This window comes from Plectropomus leopardus, chromosome 5 (genome assembly GCF_026936395.1).
Source record: "Plectropomus leopardus strain MGB_pleo_1.0 chromosome 5, ASM2693639v1, whole genome shotgun sequence".
Classification (NCBI taxonomy): Eukaryota; Metazoa; Chordata; class Actinopteri; order Perciformes; family Serranidae; genus Plectropomus; species Plectropomus leopardus.
In genome coordinates, this window is record NC_142180.1 from 337,249 (window position 1) to 360,957 (window position 23,709).

Genomic DNA, 23,709 nt, shown 5'->3' on the forward strand with positions numbered 1-23,709 from the left:
ATGGTATTAAGAATTCCCAGAGACACTTGTGTGAGATGACCCAGTTCTCAGTTTAATGATGCCATTCTCAACAAACTTTCTCTCTCACCTATATCAGAGGAAAGTGTTGCGTTTATGAGGAAGTGATTTTAAACAGCTGTTTATCCAGCCCAAGCTATCCAACTCTTCTGATGAGCAGCCATTCAGAAGGCTCTATGCAGTCTGCAGTCTGATGGCCACAGATATTCTAGACAGAATATCCATGAGTGCTCATCCTCCCTCTGCAATAGCGAGATACAGGGCTGATGCCCAGAGCCACCGCTGACCAGAAAAAGGCCTGAAAAAGTTCACCAGGAGACACTGTACCTCCTTCACCAGGCCTGTTGGTGGCACAATGACAGTGACAGCTTTTTCATATATAACCAGACTCCATTTTAATTCTAGATACATCTCTCTGATTGTGGCTAACACATGACATCATTGGCATATGGTTACTAAAAAACATGAGGGCTCTGAGCCAATGCTGACAGAAAAAGGCCCCTCAACCTTCTCCTCAACTACAGACGAGGTTGAATTCTGATGCTGTAACACTGGCCTGAGATAGGGCAGCTCTGCCTGATCCCTTCCCTAACTGGCACAGGGCAGCTCAGCCCTCCCCCCACCTTCACAAAAGCCTTCTCCTGGTCAAAAGATACAATACCAATTGTAGTGATTTAAATAGGAAATTCATTAATTAATCAACAATTAAATTAAATTATGAATTACTTCAAGGGCGGCACGGTGGCATCGTGGTTAGCACTGTTGACTCACAGCTAGAGGGTCCTTGGTTCGAGGTCCGGGCGGGGGCCCTTCTGTGCGGAGTTTGCATGTTCTCCCCGTGTCTGCGTGGGTTCTGTCCAGGGTCTCCGGCTTCCTCCCACAGTCCAAACACATGCAGCTTAGGTTGATTGGTGACTAAATTTCCCTTAGGTGTGACTGTGAGCGTGTGGTTGTTTGTCTATATGTGTCAGCCCTGCGATAGTCTGGCGACCTGTCCAGGGTGTACCCCGCCTTTCGCCCGATGACAGCTGGGAAGCTGTCCATAAAATGAAGAAAGAATTGTATTAATGGGAGATCCTAACCTAGGTCTAACACTTACTATGTGTCCCTATCATTTAAAAAAAAGGAAAAAGCAAAAAGGTTTGCTCTGGAAAGGTTGCATTGTCGTCTTTTTGATTGCACTGAATGGGCAGCGTGGTTATGCTTGTACCGTTCCGGTGGCTGGCCTCAGTCAGTTGAAACTTTGCAAACTCGGCTTGAGTTTGAGTCCTCCATCTCTCTCTTCTGACACCTCATGTGACTGAGATGAGATCACGATAACAGCTTGTCAGGCTTCGTTTCATTCAAAGTCCCTTTGTCCCACAGTCTCTCTCATGCAAAATCCTTTGGTTCTAAATCAAAAAAGGAACATATCAGATAAATCAAGAAAGACAGAAAAAACGTATAACTCTTGTGATAAAGGGGTGTGGTGCTTGGCTGTTTGAGCAGCAAAAATATACTCCTTCCTCCCTATCACTTCTACTGTTTTAACTGTCTAGATCTAATTTCTTTCAAAATTGTTGATTAAGTTCACTACAGGCCTTCAAATCTTCAATATTTGAAACCGTGACACTCTTCTCTGCTGACTAATACCAAACATACCAAAAATTATACAAAAAAAAAAATTGGTTTGTTAACTGAGTAAAACAATATTAACCACTTTTAACAAACATGATGAACATGTGCAAAAATAAGCAGGCAAAACACTAAAGATTCAAAACACTATATAACATATAGGTTATTTAATATCCTATTTGAGTAAAAGTATACAAGTACTAGCATCAAAATATACCAAAGTGTGAAGGTACTTACTATGACCAAATCTCTATCAAACAAAACCTACAATTAGAAAATCCCAATTAACATGATTACAAAACGATATAGCGTCTGCAACAACGGTGTATATAGGAGGGATAATTAAGATACAGATAAAGGAGATGCATATCAAAATGCAAGTCGGTATTAAGGGTCTTCCCATTCAGTGTGTAGCAAACTGCTGGCAGAGGGTTATGAAAGGTCACACCCCTACAAACACACACACACACACACACACACACACACACAGGCACAGCTTGTGTTTGTGAGTGTAGCCTCAAAATAGGCATGTGAGCAGAGTTCCAGTTCTGTAGGTATGAGATCTCCACACAACATTTCAATCAAAGTACATTTTACTTTTTTTAAATATGAAAATCAGCTAATGTGGCTTTCTCCCAGTCTAGAGATGTGCAGGTGTGTGTCACGTGTTGGTTGCACAACTAAAGCATAAATTGAATTGTTTCTTCAATGTAGGGATCTCCTGATGTCTCCTTGAGTCTTTGTAGGAGCACAGGTGACAGCTCCTCACCCCAAATGAGACGTAAGTTAACTCAAACTGTCCGGTTGGGCAATAAAACCTTTCATGATTCAGTTCTGCCATAGTCATAAGTTCAACAGGGCACTTAGGTCCATTTAGCTGACAATTAGATCCATTTAGCTGACCCCGAAGCTCCAAAAGAAGTTTCTGTTTTGGTTAGGCATTTGAGTATTTTCTTATCAGGAGTTGGCCTCATCATCTACTCTACAATGTTGATTTGATATATAGTTTACAAATGTCAAATGTGTCTCTCAGTAGAAACAAATTCTCCGGCATAGATCTGTGTGGAACACAATAGGACAGATCTGCACCAAAGGGAATGAAAAATTAAAGTCTGTTTTGTAAAACCTTAGAGAGAATTTTATAGTCCGTGCAACCTGGAAACTGGTCTCCGGTTGTTGTTTTTTTAAAGAACTAAGTCTCCCTTCACCACAAGAGAGAAATACAGGCCTTCAGGAAGCTGAAAGATAGCTTTTACAACACACTCCTTGACAATGTCCTAAAGTTCTTATCTCCGCAACACTTCAGAAGTGTTTTAGAAAGTCTGATGGTAAGCCGCCTAATACGTGGAGCCTTGCCAGACACAACGTGAGACTCCGCAGCAGTCAGTTCATCCATAGTTCTGTCTGGATTCAGCTGAGGATGCCCCTGCAGAAGCTCAACAGAGTCCACATCACAGCTATCCACCCTGACCAAGTCTGTCTAAAAGTCTTCTATATGCCTTCTGTTTCAGCGCGCTCGGTGGTCAACCTTTGATCAAGGAGACAAAGACACAACATTTTCTAACTCTAAATGACTGATTTCTCGAAATTATAAAAGGACGTAGTTGGTGAGTCTGGTAAAACACGTCTCTTGCATGAGAGAGTTCAGCTCCTCTCTGTTAAAGTGTGGCTGTTTTGCTGATCAGCTGTGAGACAGAAACATTTTCCAGGACTTTTAATATTAATTCTAGATTTACATGTATACTTCCAACAGAACACCCTAATTTGGGCCTTTCCTCCCTCCCACCACTGGGTAAGGGAAGGACAATCATCTTTCCTAGATCTCGAATAAACTCAAAAATGGTTTAAATCTTTCATAAAAAATAAGATCATGCAGTAACTTTATATTAAATGGACATAATGATATGGGTTTACCAGTGGAAGATAGGATCAGCTCCATCACAACTTCATGATGATGTGTAAAAGCAACAGACAGGATCTGACAATTGACAAAGATCTACTCACTCAAAAACTCCACATTTTATTATCTCTGTGATGGATATTTTGTTTCCGTTTACAGTGGAAGAAATCATAAAAGCTACTCCTGCACTCAAGTTTGTGCCATAGCTAAGGACATGTTGTCATGATCCCTGCCTCTCATCCTCCTCCTGTCACTCTGCCAGTACTTTTCCACTCACCCTCCCTCTGCTCCACTCTACCTGCAAGCCACGCCCACCTCGTCTGCCAGCTCAGCTCACTCACCTCACAGCTGCAGCTCATCACCAATCAGTCCTGCATATAAGCCTCTCCAGCACTCTCACTCTCTGCCAGATTGTTCTACCGCATCATGCAAGGCTTTCCAGCGTTCTTCTGCCTGAACTCACGAAGCCGACTCTGCCTGTCTCCGACCTGCTCTCCTCGTCTGATCCCCGGTAAACCTACCTGCCTTCTGTCCCCGACCACGAGTTCTGCTTCAGCGTTTCTGGAAGTGATCTGCTCTGCTGGTAACGACTCCTCTGCCTGGCCCCGACGATTCTCGTGCCTGTTTCCCGTCGGTACTGCTGCATTCACGGACTGCTCAGCTGGCTATGAAATCCCCGCCTGTCTCCAACCATTCCTCCGCTCTCTCCTCGACGGTACCTCCACACGTGCCGCCGGCTCGTTGGACTACGGGGTTTCCTCCTCGCTGACATCATGCGCAGTAAGCTTCGTCTCTTCACACCGTCTGATCATCAGAGACTGTGTTTGGGTGCTCCGCTCGAAGAATGAACTTTACTCAGTACTGTTTCACTTTGCTTCGTTCCTTGCCTGTGTTGGTTTTAATAAAAGTTATTACCAACTGTTCCTGTTTGCCGGTGTACTGCATCTGGGTCCACACCACACCCGTTACAGTACAATCTGGCCAGACATGGACCCAGCAGAGAACACCACTCTTCTGTCTCGCCTAGCCCACGTGGAGGGAATGCTGCAGCAACACAAGGCCCAGCTCACCTCCAATGTGGCTGAAGCTCGTCAATCGGCTTCGGCGCTGGAACGAGCGCTAACCCTGTTAGCCACCCAGGTACAACAGATGGCTACAACGCTGACGCATCAAGCTTCTCCTGCTTCAGTTCCTGCCTCGCCTGCTCCACTCCCGACGCTATCTCCTAGCACCGCATCCGAACCCCGGGTAGAGGCTCCAGAACGATATGCCGGGGATCCCGAGGGCTGCAGTCCATTTCTAACAAACTGCTCAATCCTGTTTGCCCTGCAGCCGCATACCTTCGCCACAGAGGGAGCCAGAGTAGCCTTCGCCATTAACCACCTCACCGGCAGGGCACACCTGTGGGGAACGGCAGAGTGGGAGAGAGGCACGCCAGCCTGCGCCTTCTTCCAGGCTTTCGCGGAGGAGCTACGGAAGGTTTTCGGACCAGTTCCAGCGGGACCTGACTCCACTGGGGGTCTCCTGAGTCAGAGACAGGGGAATCGGACAGTCACAGATTTCGCCATAGACTTCAGGACCTGAGCTCGGCTGAGCGACTGGAACATGGCGGCTCAGTGTGACGCTTTTCTCAACGGGCTGGCTCTGTACATTAAAGACGAGCTGGTCTCGTTTGACCTCCCCAGTTCTTTGGATGGACTCATCGAGCTAACCACAAGATTGGACAGACGGATCCAGGCGAGGAGGAGAGAGCAGCGCCTGGAAGGAGCTGATCGTCGGGTTTCCGCCCGCCAGCATGGTTCTCCTGCTGCCCCCGGTCATCCTTCAGAACTCACTCAGGGAGGGGCGGAGCCCATGCAGGTGAGGCGCACCGGCCTTACGCCAGAGGAACGTGAGAGACGACGTCGCGGAAACCTCTGTCTCTACTGTGGCCAGGCCGGCCATTTTGTCTCCCGATGCCCAGCAAAAGGGGAGGGCTCAGCAGTAGAGAGAGGCATCCTGCTGAGCCGATCTCAGAACTCTGCCCCTGACCAACGACCCCTGTTTCACGTCCAGCTCTTGTTGGCGGAGGGATCTCACACCCTCGCCACTTTCATTGACTCTGGGGCCGACGTTAATCTCATTGACGAGGAACTCGCCCGGCAGCTAGAGATCGAGCTGGTCCCTCTTCCTCGTTCGATACCAGCCAGCGCCCTGGATGGTCATCTTCTGGGGACTGTCACTCACCAAACCACACCCATCTCGATGCTCCTGTCTGGCACACACCTCGAGACCTGAGGTCTCCCAGGCTACCCCTGGCTTCGCCGTCACAATCCACATATAGACTGGTCTACGGGGTCCATCCTGAGTTGGAGCCCCTCCTGTCATCAGATCTGTCTTCGACAGACAGTCACACCCACGCTGCCTGCAAGTTCCTGCGCCACTCCAGACCTCTCCAAGGTGCCCTCGGAGTACCACGATTTCCGGGAGGTGTTTAACAAGACGAGGGCCACTTCTCTGCCCCCTCACCGGTCATATGACTGCGCCATCGACCTTCTCCCCGGTTCTGTTCCTTCCAAGGGTCGTCTATACTCCTTGTCAGCACCTGAAAGAGAGGCGATGGAGACGTACACCGGCGATGCTTTGGCCTCCGGTATCATCCGGCCCTCCTCATCCCCCGCTGGGGCAGGCTTCTTCTTTGTTGGCAAGAAGGATGGCTCCCTGAGGCCCTGCATTGACTACAGGGGTCTGAACGACATCACCATTGAGAACCGCTATCCTCTCCCCCTCATCGCCTCCGCCTTCGAGCTGCTTCAGGGGTCCACCATCTACACGAAGCTGGACCTCCGCAACGCTTATCATCTGGTTCAGATCCTAGAGGGGGATGAGTGGAAGACGGCGTTTAACACACCCACTGGACATTATGAATACTTGGTGATGCCCTTCGGACTCACCAATGCCCTGGCTGTTTTCCAGGCCCTCATTAATGACGTGCTCAGGAACCTGCTTAACAAGTATGTGTTCATTTACCTGGACGACATTCTGATCTTCTCTCGCTCCAAGCAAGAGCACGTACATCATGTTCAGATGGTTCTGCAACGCTTGTTGGAGAACTCCCTGTTTGTCAAGGCTGAGAAATGCGAGTTCCACGCCTCCTCTGTCTCCTTCCTGGGGTACATCATCGGCCACAATCGTATGGAGATGGACCCTGCTAAGGTCTCTGCTGTCGCCTCTTGGCCGGTTCCTGATTCTCGCAAGCAGTTGCAACGTTTCCTGGGGTTCGCCAATTTCTACAGGAGGTTCATCCGGGGTTACAGTACGGTGGCTGCACCTCTCACTGCCCTAACCTCCTGCAAGGTCTCTTTCCAGTGGTCCTCGGCCGCCGAGGAGGCTTTCCAGCTCCTCAAGAGGCGCTTCAGCTCGGCTCCCATTCTCCTGATCCCCGACCCTGAGAGACAGTTTGTGGTGGAGGTGGACGCTTCTGATGTGGGGGTAGGGGCCGTACTCTCCCAACGTTCCGCTGTGGACCAGAAACTCCATCCCTGCGCCTTCTTCTCCCGACGATTGTCCCCGGCAGAAAGAAATTACGACATTGGCAACCGGGAATTGTTGGCGGTGAAGTTGGCATTGGAGGAGTGGAGTCATTGGCTGGAAGGGACCAAGGTTCCCTTCCTTGTCTGGACAGACCACAAGAACCTTGAGTACATCCGCTCAGCCAAGAGACTGAACTCTCGCCAAGCCCGGTGGGCATTGTTCTTCGGCAGGTTCGCCTTCACCCTCTCATATCGACCTGGTTCCCGCAACGTCAAACCCAACACCCTGTCTCGACAGTTTCTGGTTGGGGAGGAGGATTCCCCCAGCTCGCACAGCATACTCCCCGCTTCTCATCTCCTGGCCGCCCTCACCTGGGAGATTGAGGAACGTATCAAGGCGGCATTGGAAGACCAGCCAGGTCCCAGCTCTTGCCCCCAGGACCGCCTATTCGTTCCTCAGGAACTGAGATCTGAGGTTCTGCAATGGGCCCACAATTCCCGACTCACCTGTCATCCAGGTATTGCACGGACCAAGGAGGTCCTGCAGCAGCGGTTCTGGTGGGCTACCCTGGAAGAGGACACCAAAGACTTTGTCAACGCATGCCCTGTATGCAATCAAAATAAAGTCCCACGACAGGCCCCTGCTGGCCTCCTACGACCTTTACCGGTGCCTCATCGTCCCTGGTCCCACATTTCGCTGGACTTTGTCACTGGTCTGCCACTGTCAGGAGGCAACACCACTATCCTGACATTGGTGGACCGGTTCAGTAAAATGGCTCACTTCGTGCCTCTGCCCAAGCTCCCTTCAGCCAAGGAGACCGCTCGGCTGCTCCTGGAGCACGTGTTCCGGCTCCACGGCCTCCCTTCTGATGTGGTCTCCAATCAAGGTCCCCAGTTCACCTCTGCATTTTGGAGGGAGTTCTGTCGCCTCCTGGGTGCCTCCACCAGCCTGTCCTCCGGTTACCATCCGCAGTCCAACGGCCAGTCGGAAAGGATGAACCAACAGATGGAGACGGCGCTCCGTTGCATGGCCTCCAAACACCCCGCCTCCTGGGCTTCGCAGCTGTTGTGGGTGGAGTATGCACACAATACCCTCATCAGCTCCGCCACTGGTCTTTCCCCGTTCCAGTGTGCGTACGGCTTCCAGCCCCCCCTGTTTTCAGCCCAGGAGAAGGACACTGCTTATCCCTCGGTGGAGGCTTTCATCCGTCGCTGTTGCCATACCTGGACACAGGCCAGATCCGCGCTTCTGGGGGCTGCTGATCGATATGCCACAGCAGCTAACCGTCACCGCTCCCAAGCTCCCTCCTACCAAGTGGGACAAAGGGTGTGGTTGTCGACCCGGGATCTTCCTCTGAGGGTGGACTCTAAGAAGTTGGCTCCTAAATTTGTCGGACTGTTCCCCATCGAGAAGGTGGTCAACCCGGTGGCGGTCCGGCTCAAGCTGCCCCGCACTATGAGGATTCATCCCACCTTTCACGTCTCCAGGATCAAGCCGTTCAAGGAGAGTCCCATGCAGCCTGTCTCCCGACCGCCTCCGCCCCCTTGCATCATCGACGGGGCTCCGGCTTACACGGTGCACCGCCTGCTCCGCTCTCGCTGTCATGGGAGGGGGCTACAGTACCTGGTGGACTGGGAGGGGTACGGGCCGGAGGAGCGGTCTTGGGTTCCGGCTCGCCAGATCCTGGATGCGCGACTTGTGGAGGAGTTTCATCGCCTGCATGCTGACAGCCCTCCAACTTCGCCTCGGCGCGTGGTGATTCCGGCTCTGTCCCCCGCTCTCCTCCTGTTTCTGAGTCGTCTGGGGGTGACGATGTGGACTCTGCCTCGGAGATGGACGTTTCCCTCTCTGGGGACGAGGGTGGTGAAACTGGGGCCTCCAAGGAATTCTAGCCCTCCTCCTGGCCCCTCCGCCCACCCTGCTCCTGTGGCCTCGTTTTGGGACGTCATGGGCCGTCCCTTGAGGGGGGGGTTCTGTCATGATCCCTGCCTCTCATCCTCCTCCTGTCACTCTGCCAGTACTTTTCCACTCACCCTCCCTCTGCTCCACTCTACCTGCAAGCCACGCCCACCTCTTCTGCCAGCTCAGCTCACTCACCTCACAGCTGCAGCTCATCACCAATCAGTCCTGCATATAAGCCTCTCCAGCACATTCACTCTCTGCCAGATTGTTCTACCGCATCATGCAAGACTTTCCAGCGTTCTTCTGCCTGAACTCACGAAGCTGACTCTGCCTGTCCCCAGCCTGCTCTCCTCGTCTGATCCCCGGTAAACCTACCTGCCTTCTGTCCCCGACCACGAGTTCTGCTTCAGCGTTTCTGGAAGTGATCTGCTCTGCTGGTAACGACTCCTCTGCCTGGCCCCGACGATTCTCGTGCCTGTTCCCCGTCGGTACTGCTGCATTCACGGACTGCCCAGCTGGCTACGAAATCCCCGCCTGTCTCCAACCATTCCTCCGCTCTCTCCTCGACGGTACCTCCACACGTGCCGCCGGCTCGTTGGACTATGGGGTTTCCTCCTCGCTGACATCGTGCGCAGTAAGCTTCGTCTCTTCACACCGTCTGATCATCAGAGACTGTGTTTGGGTTCTCCGCTCAAAGAACGAATTTTACTCAGTACTGTTTCACGTTGCTTCGTTCCTTGCCTGTGTTGGTTTTAATAAAAGTTATTACCAACTGTTCCTGTTTGCCGGTGTACTGCATCTGGGTCCACACCACACCTGTTACAATAAGTCACACACAGTTACTGTGTTACTACTTTGGAATTTTTTTCCCTCTGAAATACACGACCGCATTGAGTTGTGGTATAGAGTTGAATGTAGGGTACATCATATGTACACTCAAATTTGCTGGGCATTGTGGGTATTTCATATCACACTATATAGTGGATTAAATTAACAGCTAGAAATTCAAACACCACTACAAAATGGCTAACACATGTCTCAGCCTCATTATCGCCACGGCAACCAGCATGCTCCATCACCTCTGCCTAACTGTCCTGTGTGCCCTGCAGTGAGTCAGCGTCCTGTACATAAACCTCCACATCCTGCTCTGACCCCCCCACATTATTATCACTCTGCCCTGCCCAGTTCAGCCTGCAACTCACGTGCTAAAATCTGTTGAGACACAGAGCCCCTAACACCGGCAGAGCCACTGACACTGACACCAGCAGCGTCCACAGGGCTACTGAGATCATGTTAAATGTATATATTAATATATAATAGTATATATGTAACATCAATAATCATATGTGTGTAAGTATGACTATTAATATTAGCAGTGGCAGTAGGCATCAGGCAGGACAACCACAGCCACGATTCAGGCACAACTGTGATTCAGGGGAATGCAATGGTTTGCAAATTCTTTTGCACCTATATTCATTTGAATATAGTACAGATACAACAAATTTAATGTAATGTAATGTAATGTTTTGTAATCTCATTCTGAATTTGATGCTTGCAACACATTTCAAAAAAGTTGGGACAGAGGCATGTTTACCACTGTTACATCAAGTTCTCTTTAAAAAACAGGACACTAATTGTTGAAGGTTTGAGAGTGAAATTAGTTCCCCTCCTTGTTTGATATATGACATCAGTTGCTTAACAGTCTTGGATCTCTGTTGCCGTAATTTTCACTAGTACACATATTGTTGTAACAGCTGTAGATTTTAGGACCCAAGAAGATAAACTTGATGTGAACTGTGTGCCACGGTAAAGGACTATGTCCTGGGGAATGCCATGTTGGTAGAAAACGTAGGTGGTAAGGAGATCTGCTGATTCGTTGGCTGAGTTGAACAGGTTTGGAGAACCAGTCTACGATGGTGAGGACTGCAGAATTGTCTTGAGAGTGGGTTACGAGTCTGGTTACAGAGTCGATGGCAATGTGGGACAAGGAGCGCATTACCCTGAGCACATTCAGAACAGGCTTGAACAAGAGACCTGGTATTTTTGTCCATAGTGGACCACCAGAAGTGGTGTTTGACCAGGGTCAAAAAGAAATAGGCCGAGTGGGTCCACAGGAAAACCTGTGAGCAGCTGAATTTGGGACAAATAGACCACCAGGGGGACCTCCTCCTGGGTCAGTCTATTGCATCTCCTTGATGAGCGACTTGATTTCTGGGTGTGATGGGACCTCCTCAGCACTGAACTGGTGGGAGAGAGCATCTAGCTACATGTCATAAGACCCTGGGTGATAGGTCAGGGTGAAGTCAAAGTGACTAAAAACAAGGACCAGTCGGACTGGTGGGAGTCACTTGACAGCTAATAGCTCATGGTTGCCGACATCATTGTTCTTCTTGGTGGGAACTACAACCCATGATACAGACACAAACAAGGAGGCAAAGTTAAGTTGAAAACAGAGAGTGAGTTTATTGAGGACAACAGACAGAGATTGGTTGGTTTTTAGCTTTATTTGCAGAGATTTCTCTGAATTCTCTGAATATTTTGATGATATAATGGATTTTATTTGGTGAAATCCCTAAATTACTTGCAATTGTGCATTGATAAACTGTTGGACTATTTGCCCAAACATTTGTTCACAGAGTGGTAAGCCTTGCTTGTGAACAACCGAGTGAAGATGCCCTCTTTTATACCCAACCATGATCATTCAGTTACCAATTAACCTGTTAACCTGTGGAATGTTACAAACAGGTATTTTCCAAGAATTCCACAACTTTTCCAGTCTTTTCACTGTCCCAACTTTTGTGTGCAGGTGTTGCAGGCAACAAATTAAGAATTAGTGTATATTTACAAAAACAATCAAGTTTATCATTTCAACATTAAATATCTTGTCTCTGTTCTGCATTTAGTTTAATTTAAAAAAAAAAGTTGTTTTTATTTACATTTGAGACAGTGTCACAACTTTTTTAGAATTGGGGATGTATACAAAAGAGAAAATACGACAGGTCTTTTAAATGAACGACAAATTTCCTTTTTTGTCTTTTCTAGAGACATCAACATCTTATGCATTGCTGAAAGAATAGAGTGCTGTAGTCTGAACCCTGGGTCTACCATAAAGATTAAATGAATCTTTCAATCAAGACTAATACGTTTGGCTTCTGGGATGTGAATGGGAAGAACTTGTTCAAACGTGTGTTCTGGGCAACAATAAGTAACCAATATCTAATAAGGTTGAGTGCGGTGACCCATTTATTTTCATTCACTTATTTCTCACCTTAGCACAGGTATAACTTTGCGTCCATAGATCATCAATATCATCACAGGTACGTTTCCATTCATCTGTTCTCTTTATCACAGGGTTTCATTCACCACAAAGAAAAGCGACCTCACGCTGTCACACTGACAAGGTCAAAAACTGTATGCCCTCCCCTTCACACCCACTGCTTATTACTTGGGGATTACCCATATGCCTTTTCTGGTGCTAAGCACCACCCACTGGTTAAACACAAAAAAGGCATATACACAAATATTGACACCATGGTGAGGGTTGTTTGTGCAGATGAGCATACTTAGCAATAATTAACCGACATCATATAAGAGCCTTCTTCTCTACAATAATATCACTTTACTTTAAATGCTAATGCTACTGTTAATGTTACCTTATGTTGGGTCTGTCTGTGGACTGGATGCGTCGACTGGATGCTTTCTGCTGAGATGTTGAAGCACTGATGACAAGACATGATCCCAAACTTTTGACACTTTCTGTTGTTTCTCAGCAAAATTTCCACTCTAGATGTTTTCTCTTTTTCACCATTTTGCAATCCGTGTCAAGTCACATCTTCTATTTTGAGGTGTCTGCTTCATGTCACATGTCCACAACTTAAGCTCATTGTGTAAATATCACTTTCTGGATAGTGGCCACATTGCCATGAAATTTGCTGTTCATAGTGATCAATCGTGGATCCAGATACATATTCTGACTTTACGTGGTGAAGCCCTGACCTTTCTTCTATCCATATACTTATCCAAAATTTCCACTTTTATGTTATCTTAAAAACTAATCATCAAATCACTTTACATTTGGCCTCTGTATGATGTTTCTTTTAGTACAGCTGTTTTCAGCTTTGTGTAGTGTCTACAAGATTACTCGAGGCTACACTGAAGTTAGCTCTATTTATTGGTGTCATTTACACAAACCCTCACACAGGTATTACATATGGTGAATGGTAAATGGACCTGCACTTGTATAGATCCTTTCTGGTATTCCTACCACTCAAAGCACTTTTACACTACATGTCACATTCACCCATTCACACACACATTAACACACTGGTGGGTGAGACTACCATATAAAATGCCATCTGTTGCACAGTTTAACATTTACATGGACTCAGATGCTGATGGTTCATATCAGGAGCAATTAGAGTTCAGTGTCTTGAACAAGAATACTTTGAAATGAGGACTGTAGCAGCCAGGGATCAATTTGATTGATCTTCCAATGGGTGAATGACCCACTTTATCTCCTGAGCCACAGCTGCCCCATCATTAAAAAGACTGAATTACACACTTAATTACAAACAAGTATTCTTTTTTTCCTATGGCAAGGTGCACAAAACATTTAAGGCTTTTTTGTGTTGCTAGTGGAGTTGGAGAATGTTGGTTCTGTTCTTCAGGCCTATAGAGAATACATTCAAGAAAACTTACATTATATTGTGTCCTTATCTCCTTTTGTTCCACTTCTCCTGCAGTGCTGGTGCTGCTGTTTGTGATGTGGATGAAGAGGAGGGATAAGGAGCGTCAGGCCAAGCAGCTCCTCATTGACCCAGAGGATGACGTCCGAGACAACATCCTTAAATATGATGAGGAGGGAGGAGGAGAGGAGGACCAGGTACACACACACACACACACACACACACACACACACACACACACACACACACACACACACACACACACACACACACACACAATACAAACTTTAAAAAATGAAAGACAGGGAGTATTGCCAAGAAGTCATCCACACGATTAGTCACTGTAGCTTGGCTCTCTGTCTCTCTCTGTTGTCTTTGTGTTATTTCTGATTGGCTGAGCGGACAGGTCAGGCTGCGAGCTGATAGGTTAGTGTTACATTACCTCTGATTGGTAGTTTGGACCCTGGGTTTACCTTAGGGTCACTGATGGTTGTGACATAAATTGCTCAAGCTCCTCTTACATCTGTCAGCACTAAATAGACACACATTTTTTTAACAAGTCACGCAGTCACAAGCACACACACACACACACACACACACACACACACACACACACACACACACGTATTCTCAAAAACGGACCATAAAGTGACACATAATGTTACTGTACAGCCACACACTATGCTTCTCTACAGTTTCTAATCATCTGTTCTCCAGCCAAGATTTCTCTTCCTACAAAAGAGGACCTAGAAATAGAATTCATTGCTTTCTGTTGGAGAACAATTTCTTATGTCCCTCCACTCAACTCCTGCACTGGTGCCAAGCACATAAGCTGCTCCACACTTCTGTGGAGAAAGTTTAACACACATTTACTCAGCTGACTAGCCTGACTACCTGTTTTACTTTTTGAGCAGCAGCTCATCACTGTGACTGTAAAAGGAAGGGAATCAGACTATAAATGCACAAACATACACACAATGATAGCACAGGTGTGTGTTTCACTTGCCATAATGCAATTCACTATCTTACTGGTTGCTCACTTGTTGTTTCCAACTCATGCTGGGCAAAAGAACTGAACAAACAAATCAGATGACACAGGCTCACACATTTTCCTGTCCACTTGGCTTTTTCATTTTTTAACATTTTTTTTTCTAACTGCCAGTGATCAAAATGGAGGCACTACAACTTAAGCAGTATTGCAAACCTGCTCAGTGCTGTATAGCTAAGTTATGCCTGCTTTAAGCAACACAGTTTTTTTCTCAGCAGCAGACCAAATGGCAAAGAATACAGGAGAGACGTTGGAGGCTCCAAAATGTCATTTCAGACCGAAACACCTCAGCAACCATTGTGCTACATTTTAGTACAAATATTTATGGTCCACAGAGGGTTGATCCTAATTTGTTGATCCTTTGACTTTTCATCTGGCGTCCTTAGTGCGGACGCTAGATAAAAATAAGAAAATACCTCAATAGGGATTGTCATGAAATTTTATTTAAAAATTCATGGCACCTGTAAAAAACAGTGCTGACTGACTTTTGAAAGCTATCACCAAGTCAAAATTTCAGTTTAACCAGTAGTTATACTGATGACATTCCCATCAGCCTCAGCTGCACCGTGAATGTCAGTATGCTAACATTATACACTAAGCGAGTGAACATTTTACCTGCTTAGTATCAGCGTGTTAGCATTGTCATTGTGAACATGTTAACGTACTGATATTAGCATTCAGCTCAAAACAACAATGGGTCTCATTTATGAAACATTAGCAGGACAAATTTATGTATAAACTGTTGGCATTAATCGCTATGTTATGCTATGCTCGATTACAAATCCACATTTGAACTGTAAAAAAAAAGGGGCCTCCATTACATTGCATCCTATGTATTATAAAATAAATATTTTTTAAGACTAAAACATGCATTACCAGCTAAGGGCTGGCATGTTTCCTCACATCACTTCGCCTTCTTTTCTTTCCTCTGCTAGTCTGTCATCTCATGTAGCACTCCTTCTAGTAGTAGTAGTCCTGCGTCTAGTACACATGGCGATGCAGCATGTAGATGATGATCATTGCTCTCTGCTGCATGTTACAGACATCTCTCCCAATGTTTGCAGCATATTGACAGGTGGACAGAATGCACTCATAATTATCAACACCTTATATGGTGCTCACTGGCTCTTCATGGGAAGGGATGTGTGCTTATTGCTGACTACCTGGAGGGCACCGCCAATTTGAGATTGATTGGCATTCATGAACATAAACACATGCCTACAATTAAATCCAAGTTTCCCGTGGTATTCTTGAATCTGGTGCAGATTTTTAGTACCATGCTGAGTTATGTGCAAATCTACTCTAAGATTTAATAACATTTCATTAATGAAACCCAGTGTATTTAATTACAGCCTCTCAGAGCTGCTAGCATGTCTTTTTTTACTTCATGTGACTCAAACAGTCACACTTAGTTGGACATTTTTAACTATGGTTGGATAGACTTTTAAAAATGCTCTTTAATCTGATATATCTCTTACATCAGAATTCACGGAAGACTATTATCGCATAACAGGATAGTCCATGGAACACAGTGCTGGTAGTGCTTGTGAGGAAATATTGACAACAGCTGTGATCGGGCTTGGCGATAAGGTGTGGTGTGAGAAGGGTTTGGAATTCCAGTTTACGACAAGTAAAATTTAAAGTTCAGTGAGAACCCTCTAATTTTAGTTGTTTTCCTTAACATGAGCATATTAGTTATGTTCATGCAGGTCACGAGCAGTGTATCATATACTGTTCCCAAACCTATTGTAGCGGTTATTAATAACTACGTTAAAATTTGGATTTTGCACTCGTTAAAGTAAAAGGGGCACCATTCTCCATTCAGGAGAAAATTAAATCTTAAATTGTGACAGTGTTAAGACATGTCATTACTTTAATCAATCTCATAGTCTGTACCGTTTATTCTGTATACATTGATCTTGTTTCTCTCATGAAATAATATCCACAGACAATGACTTGGCGATAAATGAGGATAATTTATTTAGACTAATAAAATGAAGAGTAAATAGATGAAATAATATGACATATAAAAGGACAGTGAACACATAAAAGGGAACCTATGTGATGTATGTTCAGGTGATGTAAATAATTAATTATGGATGATAGTGGAGGAAATACGTGACCGTCTAAAACGTGGATGCGCACTGAACGGTGACGTAGAATTTAGAAATTTGGCATTAAAGCTTCGCTATACGACATCAACTCTGATCACAAGAAAATGTTATTCTGCCTACTTTTGTCGACTTGATTAGACTTCTCCGGGGAGGTCCAGGTCCTCGCGTCACTCCAGGGGAGAGCTGCGGCGTGTCTTCCAGACGAGGTGACCCGCTAAAAGGCGGCGGCGGCCGGGCAGGTGGAGTCGGTGTGCGGCGGTCTTTAACTGGCCTCGGTGTTCGCCTCAGCGAACCGGTAAAAGTCTTTAAACAAAGTCCTTAAGGGCAGGCAACGGATCCTGATAGTTTGGGCAGCAGGTGTTGCTCCTAGATCCGTGGCAGAGTTGATGGTGAATCGCGGAGTGTCCTTCTCAATTAAAACTGGCAGAAATAATCAAAGTAATCCCACTGGTCTGAGGGAGTCACTTTAAATTATTAATTTGATTTTACTTAAAAACGAATTACCAAAAGTGTCTTTACTGACCAAAAACTGGTATAAAGAAAAGCGTCAAAGAGATTTAAAAGAAAATGGCTTCAAAAGTTAAAGTTCAGCAAAGCTCTGGTGAGCTGTTGTATTTCCGATAGGGCTGAATGATACAGTTAAAAAAAAGATTAATCATAAAAATGTTCAACTTTCAGTCGATATAGATTATCATCATGAATAACATCAAATTATTATTTCTTTCTTTCAAGACTGATTTTTGCTCCTGATTGAAAGTTGAAGAAACCAGACAGTTAGCTGTCATTTAAACTATTCTTTTTTTGTCAGAACATGACAAACATCTTTTGAATAGCAGACCATTCAACAAATTTGTGATAGATTCAATAATGTATATATATATATCGATAATTAGACAAAGGAATCTTCCTTCCTTTAAGCAGCATGCCAAACTCTTTGGGCAGATGGTTTAAAACATTTTGTTTGTTAGTTTTTTTTGGGTTTTTTTTATGTATACAATGTAAACTAAAGAAATAGGCAAAAAAAAATTCAACTGTGAGCAGGACATGAGCAGGAAGAGGCTGGGTCATCCCCACCAAAGGCCTCTGTGCACCATGTGGTAACACACCTCTGCAGGATTATGCCAAGTCACACTGATGGGTTTATTAAGTGTCTGGTCACAGTTAGGTGGGCTGTGGCAGTGGTCACATTGTAAGAATTAGGTCCTAAATTTCTGACACTCTGATAAGCTAAAGAAAATGGATGGATGGACGGACGGTTTTTGACACAAGCTGAATTGGGCGGCCAAACCAGCTTTTTTGGTTTGATGACCAAACATTGCATCACATTTCACTTGGTTCAGCGAAGATGGGTAGCTGTCTGTGGCCATGGAGTATTTCCTTTGAAAATACTCAGTAATTCATTCACTTTGTTAGCTAATTAGGCTTCTAGCTGATCAAAAATCAGAAATTCAATGCTTTCAATAATGTTGTCGTGTTAAGGTTCCTAAATGTAGGTGTACATAAGTCTTAAGTCACCTCATTTTTCTATTTTTATGTTTAGTCTATCCAGATGCTTCTCCGTCAGCTCAGCAAAATTTCCACGAACCTTTGATATTTAAGTTATGACAAATAAGAGCTAACTACCTTATATATATATCGGACACAGCGATAACAAATTACTCTGAGACACTTATCAATACAAGGAAACCAACTCACCGCTTCAACTCTCCTTCCACTGGCTTGTCAGTGGAATTTTGTGGAAAAAAAATGTAAAAAGCACAGAAAAAAATCAAGAAAAAAAAGAAAAGATAAGCTCCAGTAACAATCTGACTGCATGAACATGCAAGACCATCTCTACATCCATTTCTACATGCAGACAAATGTGGGGGGATCAAAAATGAGTTAAGGTCTCAGCGACATAAATGTTTTCTGCTGAGCATGCTCCTAGCCACCATGCAGCCGTTGGATAATAACATTAGGAACTGTAACGTGCTTTGTTCCACAAGAAACTTGGCCAAATCCTGAAATACCAACCAGTGCCATTTAACCAGGTGACTCTTTCTTCATATGTCAATGTGACAGAACAGAGGAGAAAAGAGAGGAGGTGTGTGCTTTATAAGCGCTGGTGTGACAGTGAAAATGTTAAGCTGTTATCCTGTTCCTGCTCACCTGATCTGGAGCTACAGTCAATCATATGCCTTCTGTACTTACTACTGAGGGAACTGGCATAGGTCATTATCACAGCAGTCTACATTTCACCACAAGCAAATACAGGACTGCCCTGTGGGATTTCTGCAAAGATCTGAACTCCTCACAGACCGGGAATCCTGATGCTACGCTCATGGTTGCTGGAGAATCAATCACTCACGCAAGTCTTAGGAAGGTTATGCCTTACTTCCATCAACATAATGACATAAAGGAAAGAGGGACACTGGATCACTGTTATACAGTATTCAGAAATGGTTACAGAGAAGAATCTCTACCCCCACTCCACAACCATGCAGCCTTTCTTTTGAGATAAAAGTATGTAAACAAACTTTAGTGCTTGTCACCATTAACATCACTGATGATATCTATGAACTCACTGAGTCTGTGCTGGATTTAATCTGTAAAACTACAGAAGCAACTAAACCAAAAAACTACAGTTAAATCATTCGTCAGTCAGAACCCATGGATTTCCAGAACCATCCAGGATAACATAAACATAGGCCATAAGGTGAACGTCATATAGTTTCATCCTGTTCTGACATATGGAGCACTAAAAATGTTTCACTCAGTTATAAAAGATCTATTTGTGTTGAATTAGAAAATAGAAGTTATCCATTTATAATCCTGCAGTTGTTTTTTTTAATTAGTGTTTAAAGTTGGTACAATTGACCAGATCTACTGCAACAGTTACTGGGACCACAGAAAAAGAAGAGTGAGTTATTATTTATGGACAAGATCAGAAGACTCCAACACAATGGAAAAAGTTTTTGTCAGATGGAACAGACAAAGCGGCACTGGCAAAATTCCTCAATGTTGCATGGCAAGATGCTGATCATACCATTGTGGGTAAGAACTTGAGCTTGTACATAGCACAAGGAGAACTGTGTCACTGTGTGACTGTAAGAGAGGGTTTACAGACTGTCAGTGCTGTTAAAGATCTGACATGTGATCATGAGGAATGTGACACCAGGGTGTTTTTACATGTACAGCATGCTGCACAGGAATATCAAACTGTGGTCATCAAGAGTCCTGACACTGATGTGGCAGTGATTGCTTTAAAATTGGAGAAAGATTTACGATGTAGGTTTTACTTTTACACAGGAGCTGGCAACAGAAAGAGGATCATTGACTTGGCTAAGGTGTCCTTATCTCTTGGCACCAGTGTGTGTTCAGCACTTATTGGCATTCATACCTTCTCAAGTTGTAACTCTACAAGCACTTTTCATGGCAAGGGCAAAAAGAGGACATTTTCTGTTGCTTTTGAGAAAAAGGAGTACCTGACTGCGTTTGAAGTACTTTGCAAATATGTGTGCCAAATGAGTGAATGCCAGACACAAAGCATTCTGCATGGCATCGTTGCCTTTGCCAGAACTATCCATGCTTCCAGCATGTGGTGCTCTGTACCAACACAGCAAAAGAGCAAACTACCAAGCAGCAATAATGAGACATTCTCTGAAATGTATAATGTGTGCCCCTTCACCCGTTCACGCAGTGGATGGCACATCGAGGTGGAGAGTTATGTTAATTCCCCACCTGGATTAAATTCACATCCACATGAGTGACACATCAAATTCAAATTCAAATTCAAATTCAAATTCAAATTCAAATTCAAAAAAAGTTTATTTGTCCCCAGGGGGCAATTCAAGGCACACAGAGCAGCATGACAAGCAATAAGGTAAAGATGAAAGTAAGAAGGAGAGAAAAAATAGAAATCAAAATAAAGATAATTAAAATTTTTGTGTATAAGGCATCAATAGTAGTCTCAGATGTGTAGGTACATATATAAATGTCAGTTTGTTGTTTTTTATTCACATTTATATACATTTATGGCTCATGACAAAAACTGCAAGATATTTTGCGGAGAACTTTTAACCCAAACTCCATGACCGTATTGTCTATGCAAAAATGCATTTAAATAGTAGTGCCCAGACGTGGCAAAGAAAATAATTTTCTAGACACTTTTGCTTGGTCCACCTTGTGGCCTAACAGCCGCACTCCAGTTTACAAATTAGGACTGCAATCTGGAAACATGGACACATTGACTACAGTTCAGTGTTTAACATGGTCACAAAGCTCAAGGAACTGCTATTAAACACCCCACTGTGCTTCCTGACAGGCAGAGCCCAGATGGTGAGAGTAGGTGGACACACTTCTTTCGCCCTCATCCTGACCACTGGAGCAGCCCTGGGCTGTGTTCTGAGCCCCATGTTGTCCTCCCTACACAACTGTGTAGCTGAGGAAACAATTGTGGTTGGCCTGATTACAGATAACAATGACAAAGCCTACCTGAAAGTTGTAGAGGACCTGACCCTCTGGTGTCACAACAATGACTTTCTTCTGAATGTCAGCAAGACTAAGGAGATGATAATGGACTGTGGGAAGAAGCAGCAAAGGAACTACACCCCCCTTAATATAAACGGGTCCTCAATGGAGAGGGTGGACAGCTTGAAGTACTTTCACTGTCCACATCACCGAGAGCTTGACCTGGGCTCTGCATAGTGACTCAGTGGCAAGAAAAGGGTGTTGGAATTTCTACCCCTGCAATGTCAAGAGCGTCATGACAAGACATATCACTGCCTAACATGTAAACAGCACAGAACATGACAACAAAGACCTGCAAAGAGTGTTTTGTTCAGCTGAATACACCATAAGTGCTGCTCTACCTGCATAAAATATGTTTACATCACACACTGCAAAACTAAGTATTGTTAGTATCATGAAGACCCTGCCTATGACACTCCTATCCATAGACCTATATTTATTATTATTACACTGTTTTAAATACATAAATTGAAGGAACATACAAATAACATTTCACTGGAACTGCATTTATATGATTTCATGTGACAAATACATTGAATTGAAGTCCAGGATGAAAGTTGTGAGCAGCAGAGATTCAAAGATTCAAAGGATGCCCTGTGGCCTGAAGTGGATGAGTTAACAGGTTTAAACTTGATGCAAATGTACTGTTATATGGGGCAGGTATTATAATATTTTCTTCTTCCTGCTGCTGTTTATTGGAATGGAATGTCTAAATGTGTTATGAGAAAAAAATGTGTATAATGGGTTTTTGTTATTGTTTTGGAAAGTATACACTGACATGAGCAAATAAACCAAATATGAATGAATGAATGAATAAATGAATGAATGAATATGTGGGAGAAGCAGTCAGCAGTGCTATAGCACACATAACACACATTACAAAGTAAATAAAGCCTACTGCAAACGCATGAACTATTCTGTATATTAAAGTAAATAAATTAATTGTATTCTAGTATGAAGGGAATGTCAAAAATGAGTACGTTCATGACATGCTCAATGCTATCATGTCTGACAGCTTGTCTTTTTAAAGTCTGTACATCTGTGTAGTTAAAAACCCACATCCCGCTTCTCGTATTATTTCCATTATTGAGTCAAATGGCCACCAGTTGTGTCAGCATTATGGGAATGTTGCAGAAGTCCAGTAGGTGTATGCTAACCCTAACCCCTAACCCACTTATGTAGAGCTATTATTACTATGGGCACTTACATCACAGTGCTATGTATTTTGGAAAGCCTTTTCGTACCTTCCAGAATGTCTTTTTTCTGAGTCTGTTGTGTAACAATTATAAACGGTTAACAAAGATGTATTTAATTGAAATAATTGCAACATGTTTACATGATTTGCAAGAATAGGTTAAACATGCATTAATTCTGGTGCCGTTCTTTAAATGGAGTCCTTAAAACATGAAAATGTCTCTCAGTCCGTCTGCTTCTCATAAGTAAAGAAATACAAGAAGAAGCACACAGCACGTCTTGTCTCCCTGCCAGGTTATTGAAGGACTCTCGGCCACTCTTCATTGAAAAATATTCTGTTGGTCAGCCATTATTGTGAGCAAAGCTCAAGGTCAGTCTACAGCATGCTGTTATTGTCCTGAAAAGGCTGCTTTAGTCAATTTTCCTGGAGACCAGATAGCACAGAATGATTTCTGGATGGTTGCTGCAGTGACTCAGACACTACCATGAAACATGAGGAGATCAGAAGCCGTGACACACACTTCCCCTCTGCCCGCTGACTCTGCTGATTTTTTGTTCAGGGGAAAGTGACATCGGGGCTGCGTCTCTTTAAGTGGATGCCAATTTGACTATATTGAAGTCAGGTTTACTCCTCCCCTCTGAAGGTAGTGAGAGGTGGATTTATTGTATGTGTTCTCTTGGTCACTCCCAATGAAGACTGCTACTTTTTATGGTTCATTATGAGTAGGTTTTTTACTGTAAGGACTGACAATAAAGTTCAAACCAAGAGCTCATTTTTGTCATGTAGCTTGAAGTGTGAATTACAGCAGAAAGTGTTTGAAGTTACAGTTATATTTCAGGACAGTCTGGACTATCTCTCCATACATAATAATGTGAAATTTGGAAGTGCAATGAACCACAAAATAACCATATTTCTTCAGTTATAAAACGTACTGTAGTCTAATGATAGTAAGTAAGAAAGTAATGTGGTCCAGTGCTCTTTTAAATGACGATTAAAGGTGTATTCAGGTAGATTTGGCTCTAAATGCAGCAGTTAAGTCAGTTTTTCCAACCTGTGAATTAAAATCCAATACATTCTCATCCAAAGTCATCACATATTGCAGCTTTGTTTGTGAATTTACATGTCTACATATTACAATCTAGGTATCCCTCTGTGTCAGCTCTTTACTGTGTGTCCGCTGTGAAATGCAGCTCCAGTCACACCATTGTGTC

The 23,709-nt window shown here is 44.4% G+C and overlaps 1 protein-coding gene and 1 long non-coding RNA gene across 6 annotated transcripts in view; one reads left to right on the forward strand and one right to left on the reverse strand.

Moving 5' to 3' along the window:
- Positions 1-23,709, forward strand: part of LOC121962420 (cadherin-2-like) — a 198,766-nt gene that overhangs the window by 159,409 nt on the left and 15,648 nt on the right. For 4 of the 5 annotated variants that reach the window (XR_015776561.1, XR_015776560.1, XM_042512679.2 and 1 more), the window contains exon 14: positions 13,690-13,829. Coding sequence is in view for 3 of the 5 variants with exons in the window: in XM_042512679.2 (XP_042368613.2) it covers positions 13,690-13,829 (140 nt within the window). In the remaining 2 variants the exon portion in view is untranslated. Of the gene's footprint in view, positions 1-13,689; positions 13,830-21,097; positions 22,114-23,709 lie in introns of those variants that run through there. The other variant, XM_088077337.1, reaches the window with a different exon arrangement.
- The window catches only part of LOC148189477 (uncharacterized), a 31,230-nt gene continuing 8,137 nt past the window's right edge, over positions 617-23,709 (reverse strand). Inside the window, exons 2-3 of the long non-coding RNA XR_015776562.1 lie at positions 13,646-13,790; positions 617-1,409 (exon numbers count right to left, since the gene is read on the reverse strand). This is a non-coding gene — a long non-coding RNA (uncharacterized LOC148189477). The remainder of the gene's footprint in view (positions 1,410-13,645; positions 13,791-23,709) is intronic.